This window comes from Cryptomeria japonica, chromosome 7 (genome assembly GCF_030272615.1).
Source record: "Cryptomeria japonica chromosome 7, Sugi_1.0, whole genome shotgun sequence".
Taxonomy (NCBI): Eukaryota; Viridiplantae; Streptophyta; class Pinopsida; order Cupressales; family Cupressaceae; genus Cryptomeria; species Cryptomeria japonica.
In genome coordinates this window covers 154,605,791-154,616,735 of record NC_081411.1, presented here as the reverse complement: position 1 = coordinate 154,616,735, position 10,945 = coordinate 154,605,791, and the positions used below count along the sequence as shown (strand labels likewise).

General features: G+C 30.1%; 1 protein-coding gene across 2 annotated transcripts; it reads left to right on the top strand.

Moving 5' to 3' along the window:
- Positions 1–4,313: 4,313 nt before the first annotated feature.
- On the top strand, positions 4,314–7,372 carry LOC131078222 (serine carboxypeptidase-like 32). 2 transcript variants are annotated; one of them, XM_058015884.1, is made up of 10 exons: positions 4,314–4,597; positions 4,697–4,804; positions 4,905–5,000; positions 5,101–5,193; positions 5,292–5,380; positions 5,476–5,763; positions 5,994–6,127; positions 6,255–6,350; positions 6,671–6,773; positions 6,979–7,372. In XM_058015884.1, the coding sequence occupies exons 1-10, from the start codon at positions 4,336–4,338 to the stop codon at positions 7,120–7,122; spliced, it is 1,413 nt and encodes a 470-aa protein (XP_057871867.1). In that variant the 5' UTR covers positions 4,314–4,335; the 3' UTR covers positions 7,123–7,372. The 2 variants fall into 2 exon arrangements, with proteins under 2 accessions (XP_057871867.1, XP_057871866.1); XM_058015883.1 differs by having other exon boundaries at positions 5,476–5,783; positions 6,002–6,127.
- The last annotated feature ends 3,573 nt before the right edge of the window (positions 7,373–10,945 follow it).

Genomic DNA, 10,945 nt, shown 5'->3' with positions numbered 1-10,945 from the left:
GGCAAAAAAAATTCGTTTTCTTTGAAACAACGTCGTTTCGACATTGTCTCAAAGAGGGGAAAATGTAGACACCTAAAAATGTCTCATTGATTCTACACTAATTATTCGTCTATTTAATTAAGTAATTTTTTAATTATTTGATTAAATTAACAATTTCTTCTAATCATCACATCCAACATCACTAATTATTCAATTTCTATTCTTGAATTTTTTAATCAATTAACCATTTTTAAAATATTAATTAAATATCAATTATTTGAATAATTGCGACATTTTCCTTAGTTAAATAATCTTTATTATTTAATTTATTCAATTTTCTATGATTAAATAATTTCATTTATATTAATTAATTAATTAATTAAATTCTTCCAATCCTCAAATTCTCATTCCAATTAATTCCATCTAATTTCATGTCATTTTCCCCAAATTCGAATTTCACTTAATTCCAATTAATTTCATTTCTTCCAAATTCATATTTCATCAAATCTGAATTTCAGTTAATTTCATGTGCATTTCAGCATTCGAAAGTCCAAATTCAAATCCAAATTGAAAATGAAAATCAAATTCAATTTCAAAATCCTACAACACATGCTAAAATAAGAACTGATTGATCAAATCAGTTATCTAATTAGTTAACTCAGTTAACTCATCAATCACCCTTTTTAACTCAATCACCTTTTTTGACTGATCAATTAATCCACTTATCTCTCCAATCAATTCAGTTATCTAATTCATGTCAACTTAGTCAACTAGCTAGTCTATTCAGTTAACAAATCAATCAATTTCAGTTGTCTATCAATCAACACTTGAGTTCAAATTCTCACCTCCTTTGTGTTGAAAATCTATAAATTCAACCTCTTTTCTCAATTCAAGCTAGAATCACAGAATCTAGAATCACAGTCTTCAAAGTTATTGTCCATCTTATGCAGGAAATCAGTGCAATACCTGAGAGCCACCTACACCAACAATAATGGAGAAGAACAATGGAAGACAAGTGGAGAATATGGAGTTTTAATTTAGTTTAACCTTTCTATTTATATCATTTATTTCATTGTATTGTGTTTAGAATCAGTTTAATTAGTTAAGGATTTTGTGATTCATCCTTTCAGTCTAATTAGCTTAGATTTGATGATTTCAAACATGAGAACAAAAAACATATTAATTGGAATAATAAAAGATGTGGAACTACTACAATTTAAGTGTCTGGGCCACTTTTTCGTCTCTCAATGTTCAATTGGTGACAAATAAATCTCTATTTTTTATATCTTATAGTAGAAAGGATCTGATCATTAACCTATCAAATTTTATTCTTTTTTAAAGGACTTTAGTATATCAAGTTTAAAATTAAATAATGAAAAAAATATTATTTTAGAAACATATTAAAAAAAGGCCCAAGTTTAGGAAATGTTGGATGGTATTAATTTTCATATAAGAACTTTGGTATGACTTCAAAGAGTTTAATTGAGGAGTCTTTATACTAAAATAACACAATTCAAATGGAAACATCATGAAGAGATTCTATAGAAACAAAATCTTATATTGACTAGCCCCAATCCCAAGGGAGATAAGAATATTACATTTTTTTCATTCTTTGAAAAGAAAGGAGAAATGCAATGTTATTTTTTCTATTAACTCTATTCAAAGTGCTCATACTTCTTTTTTTAGGATATATCTAGGGAAGGTGTCATACAATTTTTTTAACTATTTGAAGAAATGGTGCTAGTGATGTGGATAAGGCAAAAATCATTTTGGATTATATTCCACCTTTGAAATATTCGATATTTTGATATTTTGGAGGTTATTAGGGAATCTCAGGCCCATAAGAAGATGCTTACAACAATTGATTCTATTTTTTGGCATGGATTACAAAAATAGGGAAGCCAACTTTTTTTTGGCATGTTTTACGATATTGACCTTTGCAATGTTACAAAATAAAGTTTATATATATTATAGATCAATTAAGGAAGATTTTGTCTTCTATTATTTCTATTGAGGAGGGTGATTTTGTGAAAGGGAATTAGATCTTTGATAGCATTGTTATTGTTGTAGAGGTTATTCATTCTATGTCAATATTCAAGAATAAGGTTATGTGTTATGTCTAAGGCTTATGATAGGATTAAATGGTTTTCCTATACATATTATGTTTGCTTTTGGATTTGGTTGATAGTGGATTGATTGGATCATGAGTTGTGTGGCTTTTGCTTCGTTTTCTATTCTCATTAATGGTATTTGTTCTCCTCTCTTTTTTTGCATCAAGAGGACTTTGGTAGGGAGATCCTATTTTTCCTTGTCATTACATCTTGATGGCAAAATATTTAGGTAGATCGCTAAAACACCAAATAATAATGTGTTGTATCTAATGTTCTTCATAGACTAAAACACTAGATTCAAAATTGCACCTTTAGTTTATTGATGATACCGTTTTGATGGCCATTGCTATAGTATGTGAGACAATTATTCTAGGATAGATTATAACATTTATTTAGATACTTTAGGATAGTGAGTTAGTGAAGATAAGTCCAACATTTTTTATCAATATTCTTGTACTTATTCAATAAGGAATCATGAAAAAATTTCAATTCAAAATAGGATCTCTTCTTTTAAATTATTTGTGGATTCTCTTATCTATTGTAAGACTTAGTAGAGAGAAATGAAAGAGGATTTTGGATCGATTATGTATGTGAGTTAGTCATTGGGCAGTCTAGTGGTTATCTTTTACTAGATGTTGACATTGTTAATATATTTGTTATAGGATCTTCCTATATATAAGTTCTTAGTTCTCTTAGCTCCAAAAATATTTAGGAAATTTGACTCTCTTTCTAGGAAATTTCTTTGGGTAGAAAACTTAGACTTTCATAAATGGATTCTAGTTGAATGGTATCAAATTTGTCAACCTAAATAGTATGGTGATCTTGGCCTTCAACAAATTAAGCTCAATAGTCAAGCTTTGGTGGCTAAATTATATTTAGATGCTTTGCAACAATGAATTAATGAATATAAGTCCATTTTATAATCAATACTCTTGTATTTATTCATCAAAGAATTATGCAAATATTTCAATTCAAGATAGGATCTCTTCTTTTTTATCATTCGAGGAACCCTTATCTATTGGTAGACCTAGTACAGGGAAATGAAAGAGGCTTTTGGATAGATTATGCATGTGAGTTAGTCATTAGCAGTTTGGTGGTTACCTTTTACTAGATGTTTGATGTTGTTATAATTTATGATACAAGATATACCTATATATAAATTCTTAGTGTTCGTAGGTCTAAATTTTTTTTAAAGAATTTGACTCTCTTTCTAGGATATTTCTTTGGATAGAAAACATAGACTTCCATAAATGGGTTCTAGTTGATTGGAATCAAATTTGTCAACCTAAATAGTTCCACAAATTAAGTTCAATAATCAAGCTTTGGTGGCTAAATTATATTGATGTTGATGCAAGTTTTTTAACTAATCTAGAACTAAAATTATTAATCACAAGTTTTTTTTAGATAAGAATGTTCTAAAAATGAATTTGTGTGAGAAAATTCAATGATTTTGGAGAATTTCCATTGTCATGGACTCTTTTGAATTATCAGAAATGGTCATAAAACTCTTTTCCATAATGATACTTAAGATCTTCATCCCTTAAAACTCGTTTACTCAACAAATAAAAATCTAGTCAAAGACAACCTAGATTAGGAACAGATTGGTCTGCATTAATTAATTTATGAGCAACGTGATAAAAATCTTCACCACTATGCTCATTGGATATGCTTCAACCTAGTCGTACGGGCCTACCCTTATTCTCGGCCAAATTCATTTTCTGCTAATTTGAGATGAACAAATTATGAAATATTTCTGTAAAGAACTAAATGAGCTGTCAATCAAAACAGAAGTTTCTGAACTAAAAGCGTCTGACTCGCTCAAGGATTTTAGGATTTTAATCTGATTTTCCCAGACTTCTTCAAGCTTAAAAAGAAACTTCTAAAATAATAATAATAAAATATAATAGTAATAAAATAAGAAACTCTTCAAAACCAAAACAATTGTTTAAATTACTATGACAAAACCATGAAAAATAAATTATAGATGCTAAACATTTAAAATCAGGTGATCATATTTAAGATATCTATATGAGAAATCCACAAAAATTAAATAATATATGCTCAAAAATTTAAAACTAGACAGTTATATTTAAGATTATTCTACTCATATTTAATGCTTTTCCCCCTTAAAGTAGGGAAGTCCTCCCCATACTCTCGCAATGGATCATGATCTACAAATCCTTACTGCTATATAAATGTTGTGGTAAGAAGTGGGAATAGGGCAGATTTTTAGGGCAGATAAACAATGGCTAATTACCTGACCTTGTGGGTTTTTTTGGCTTTTTGTATGATTACTGTTGTACAGTCTACAGATAGTGGATTTACATTGAAAAGTGGGAAGAATCCAAATTTGGTGACCAATCTGCCTGGGCAGCCTAAAGTGGGGTTTAATCACTATTCAGGTTATGTGACTGTGAATGAAGAACATGGAAGAGCTCTCTTCTATTGGTTCTATGAGGCTGCTACTCTCAAAGAGAAAAGGCCTCTGGTCCTATGGCTTAATGGAGGTGATAACCTGTGGCAGTTTTTTTTCTAAACTAAATGTATTAGATTCTCTTATGTGTTTGATTTAGTTCAGTAATGAAACAATGGTATTCATTCAACAGGTCCAGGGTGTTCATCTGTGGGTTATGGAGCAACACAAGAGATTGGACCTTTCATCATAAATTCAGATGGAAAGACTCTTTCTTTCAATGAGCACTCATGGAACAAAGGTACTTTTTTTTTGGACAATTTGCTTGTGGATTGAATTAGTTACATTTTGAGAGTAAAACATCTTAAACACCACTCACAATTTTATTTTTTGATGATCAGAAGCCAATATGTTATTTTTGGAATCTCCAGTGGGAGTAGGATTTTCCTACTCTAATAAAACATCTGATTACAAGATATTAGGAGATAACATCACTGGTAAGAAGCTCAAGATTTTCCTTATATTCATACCTCATGTATAATTCAGATTCCTATATGAGACTAATCTGAAGATTGGATGATGATTTCAACTCCACAGCTGAGGATTCATACAAGTTCCTCCAAAACTGGTTTGCAATTTACCCCCAGTATAGAACACATGAGTTCTACATTGCAGGGGAAAGCTATGGAGGTGTGAGGTCTTAACCTTTTTTTTCTATGTACTGCCCTAAAAGTAAACCTAACCCATCTATTGTAAATTAATATATTCAATTGTCCTTGTTTTACCAGGGAAATATGTTCCTGAACTTGCAGAGCTGATACATGATAAAAATAAAATGTCCTCCAAGAGTCATTATATAAATCTCAAAGGTTTCATGGTAAATAGTTCCACTCTCTGAGTTTAGTTGTTATTTGAAATTTTTTCTCATGATTTGAAAAGTTGATGTATTGTTATATACATCACTTAATTCAGGTGGGCAACCCAGAGACACATGATGCCAATGATTGGCGAGGCCAAATGGATTATGCATGGAGCCATGCAGTTGTATCGGATGAGACCCACAAAATGATTTTAGATTACTGTGATTTTGATGCTAACAATACATTTGACAACCAAAACTGCACAGATGCAGTAGATGAAGTTTTTGCTCAATATGATAAGATAGACATGTATAGTCTGTACACTCCTAAATGCATTCACAAAAACATAACAAAGCATGCTAAACATGGGGGGAACCTGTTCAAGTACTCAACTCACAAGGTACACTTCTATGTCTCAATGTTGTGGGCATTTTTTTTATTATGATCCAATATGTAATTGAGTGAGATTTTTATTTGTTTGTATGGTTTATCTGTGATTTACTTAAACAAGTCAAAATTTAGAAAAAATTAATTTTTATTATAATCCAAAGTACAACTTACATTCTTTTTTAAGAAGAATGTCAAAACCTCATGCTACTATTGTTACACATTTTTCAATTCTCTATGCAGACAATGAGGAAGAGGGTCGGTGGATATGATCCTTGTCTTGATGACTATGCTGCAGTGTATTACAACAGATATGATGTTCAGAAAGCTCTTCATGTCCTCAATGGCTCACACCTTAGAAATTGGAGTATTTGCAAGTAAGCTTCTCTCTCAACAGTAGCAACCACATACATTTGTATGGTTTAACAGAAACATTTTAGTTCTTTAAGTTGAAATCATCATCTAGTGAGTTTTAATTAAAATGAAAAAAAACTCCAAATGCAGCTATGATATCTTTAATGGGTGGAATTACTCACGACCATCTGTATTGCCAGCCTATCATAAGCTTATGAAAGCGGGTCTTCGCATATGGGTTTACAGGTATTTTCATTCATATAAGAATTTGGTTTAAAGAGTACATTCTGAATTTTAATCTGTTTAGATGGTTCATCTGAAATCACATTAGTACATGAGTTTCACTTAACTGGGTCATGTAAATCATACTAGCTTTTTCAGTAAAACCCATCTATTAGTATGATTTCAGATGAACCACCTAAACAAGTCAAAACTTACAGCATACTGATTAAATCTGTTCGGATATAAATTGTGTTTGTATTTATACCAAGTGATATAATGATTATTTGTATTGAAACAATCTAACTCGAGATGTTAATGGTAATTACAAATAATGCATTTAACAGTGGAGACACTGATGGTCGGGTTCCAGTGCTATCAACAAGATATAGTCTAAATGCTCTGCAAGTTCCCAAAAGTGCTTGGCGGCCATGGTATTATCAGGATCAGGTGAGAAGTTAATGCAATCTCTTAACCATCAATTGAATCCATATCAATTGTATTCAGATAAGATTTAAATACGACAATAAAGTTTAAAAAAACAAAAAAATTGTATATAAAATTATTGAATTTTTATTTGTTTTCTGAAATATGATAAAAACATTGATATAAATGAATTATACAATAAATTGTGAAAATCTGTGGATGATTACAGGTAGGTGGGTGGACTCAAGATTACGGGAAGTTGACATTCTTTACGGTTAGAGGTGCCGGCCATGCAGTGCCACTTTTTGACAGAGGCGAAGCTTTGTTTTTCTTCACCTCATTTCTTTCAGGGAAAGTTCTGCCGAAGCAATGACAATGACAGGCCTTTAGAATAATTTTTTTTGGGTTTTTCTCAATAAAAGTGTAGAACAGTCGTCTAAATAAAGTGATTACAATAAGAAAATACCAGGCTATGTACATATTTTCAGGTCCGGGTCTATTTGAATATTACTGTGGAGACTTTAGCTGGTCCAGGCTAAGGATGTTGATGTATATTGCTCCTGTTTTACACCTTAATAATTCATTCAATTTAATGGTTGAATGTATAGATGTGACTGTTTATGTGATTTTGGATGGCACACAATCCCATGTAATTAGATGACTATCAATCTATGTATTAAGATGAAGGTTATGAATATCAGTGGGTAATTTTCACATAAAATGGCATTGTAAAAAAACTTTCAGATTTGCAAAACATTGTTTTTTCCATTTTTTATGTTTTTACAGAAATAGGAATGTAGAAAATTCATTTAAGAAAATGAGGATAATAAGGATTGGCATTCATTTTTTTTTCATATGACTTTTATTTAAATGTCATATTATTGTTATATAAAGACAGAGATGTCAAACATTTATGTATTGTGAGTCGTAAGAAAGTGAAGATAGTAAGGATTGGCATTTTCACATTTCGTTTTTGGGTCATATGATATTTATTTAAATGTCATATTATTGTTACATAAATGCAGTGCAGAGATGTCAAACATTTATGTATGGTGATACGTTTTTCATAAAAAATATATATAACAAAGTGCCATATAGTGGCCAGTACTTGCCTTTTGATTTGTAGTTGAAATAGTAATTTTTGTTATAGTTATTGAATTTTTTTATTAATTATATAACTAATATAGTGTTGGATTATGATAAATTACAATTTTTTTGGTAGATAACCTTCTTGCTATGGAGGATCAAATATTTGCTTGTTCAATGTCATTTTGTTAGGGAGTAGGTATATATTAGGTGATTATTTTACAAATCGTGGAAGTCCTATATTGTGGAAGTCCTATATTGTTTATATGGTGCAAGCATCCAATAGTGTTTATATGGTGCAAGCATCCAATAGTTTTACTATTAGATGCATGAGTTATATTTTTTATGTCTATTATAAACTCTATCATACTACATGCAAAGTTTGGGCCACTTTAGATCATTGTTGTGTGACATGAGGGCTTCTCTTATTGCAACATTAATGTGGTTATAATTATTAAATATTTGGTGAATAGCACATTAACAACTATATTTAAATTGTGCTATGTGGAAGTTATATTTGGTGAATAGCACATTAACAACTATATTTAAATTGTGCGAAGTTGTACACTATAGTGTATAGATGAAGACTTTATGATCTTTGTTGTCCAAATGCCGTATACTAATTAACATTTCAGCAAATGAAATAACAAAGTGACTTAAATTTGTTTATATATATATGTGTGTGTGTGTGTCATATTTGACTATTAATAATTTAATTCCTCATAAGTCTGTTGCAGAGATATGATACCAAGATAATAGTAGTATGAAGATACTAATCAAAAAGGAAGTATAGATAGGTTGGGATGAAGGAGAAATTAAATGTTTTAATGAGTCAATGTTGTGGGCTGTTTAGAAAGATTGTTTAATATCATATTAAATTTGATAAATTATTATGTTTAAATCAAATAAGAAATACCAATTAAAAATAATTATTTATTTTTATGTAATTAAATAATAAATAGCTATAGATAAAAAAATATTAATACTATTAAAAAAAATTTTAAATATTAATTTTTTTTTTAATAAATTGTTAGAAAAGTCCATAATATTTATCCTTCTTCTATTTGTTTACTTTCATATTAAATTTAATAAATTATTATGTTTAAATTAAATAAAAGATTAAATTAATATGGATATTTATCTTTTTTGCCAAAAAAATATTATTGAAATTTAGTTTATTTTGATTATAAATTAAAGAACATTTTAAATATAATACATATTTTTAAAATATATATTTTTAAATCTTGTTCATAGGTTAACTTAAAATTTTAGAATTACAAGATTATGGGTTGTTCCGAGAAACCAGCCTAGCCTATAAGAGGCAAAATGATATTAGCCAAACCTTTCCATATATTGAGCGAATACATTCTCATGAAAATGAATGTGTATAAATTTTTCATATTTCCATATCTTTGTGGAGACTTTTAAAAGCCAAGACTTCTATTAAACTAAAAATCGTAGAAATGCTATGTTAATATATTAATCTTAGCTAAAAATCGTAGAAATGCTATGTTAATATATTAATCTTAGCTATCAATATGACTTTAGTAAATTGAAAATTTTATTTTTTATTACATTAAAGGCATTCCCTATGGCATAATTATACCTTTATACTAAACTTTTGAGTTCAACGGTTACAATTGATCTAGATCTAGGAGTGTGCAAGATGATTCAAGATATCATGACCATTCATTATTTTTAGTAAGTTTTTTGTCTCCTTTCAATTTGTATAAAAGAATCTAGAAATTTTATAAAAAAATTAAGATTTTATCAAAAATATCTTTTCATAATTATAAAATTCAATATAGTATCAAAATTGGGCTTTCTAAGGCTGATCTTAGTGATGGCAGGGAGTCTGATAGTGTTTGGGTTAAGTCGGAGCAAGGGTGGGTTAAGGTGAATTTTGATGGGGCTTCGAGAGGCAATTCAGGTATTTCAAGTGTCAGATGTGTAGCTTGCGATGCAGTAGGCAAGGTTTTAATTAAGGGAGCTCAAAGGCTACAAGATGGAACCAATAATGAGGCGAAAGCACAAGCAAAATTGTTGGTGGTTGAATTGGCGAATAATTTAAAAATTCCATAGGTGCATTTAGAAGGTGATTCTAAAAATTGTAGTTGATGCAATTTAGAAGGGCTCTTCTCCAAATTGGCACATTAATAAGTACGTCTCAGTTATTTTCTCAAAGTTGCTTGCATTTCAAGGATTTTGCATTTTGCATATTGGAAGGGTATGGAATGGGGTGCTAGACTTTTTGTCCAATGTGGCATGCGAATTGGACCATTTTGTAACTCATTGGGTGGAATAATGTCAACAAGGAAGTACAATGGCTAGCCTAGTTGGATGGCATCATCACTACCTTTAGTGTCATGTGGAGGTGATGGAGGTACTTGGTTTGAATTTATTGATGTTGCTTGGAGATTAAGTGAGCATGAGTGTGATTTAAATTCAAGATCCTTTTGGTTGGGTATCGTTGGATGTGGATTTTTATATTCTGTGGATGATACGAGATTAAATGCACCTACAGTTTCCCCCCTTGGGTTGCACGTGAACTCTGTATTCTTGCTGGAAGGGCAACGAAGAATAATGACAATAATCTGTGTTTATGATGATTTAGTGGAGATTTTATTAGGCTTTTGATTTTTATGGTTTCCAGTGTATTTGTCCAATATTTTCCCTTGTAGTTGTTGCAAGGTGTGTGACCTTGGTCTCCTTGTGTTGTGCAGCGCAGCACTCGGGTTTGTGACATGGCTTAACTGCCTCCTATGGATTCTATGTCTAGTGGTTGTATCAAGCATTAACAGGTCGATCTTTTGTGTCACGACTTGAATTAGACCTTAGTTAAATTTATTTATTATGTCAAATACCTTTTGATTAACTTTTAATAATGATAGATGATATTGTGTGGTTTAGTGACAATGATGATGGTTAGTTATTTTATGATGATAATGTTTTAATGATACTTTACTATTATGATTAATAATACTTAATAATGATGTTTTATTGATATGATGTTGTTATTTAATGATGATAAATAATAATGTTATGATGTTAATATTTTGCTAGATTTTTATGTAATGGGATCTGACGAATTTTTGTCTAGTATAAGTTGC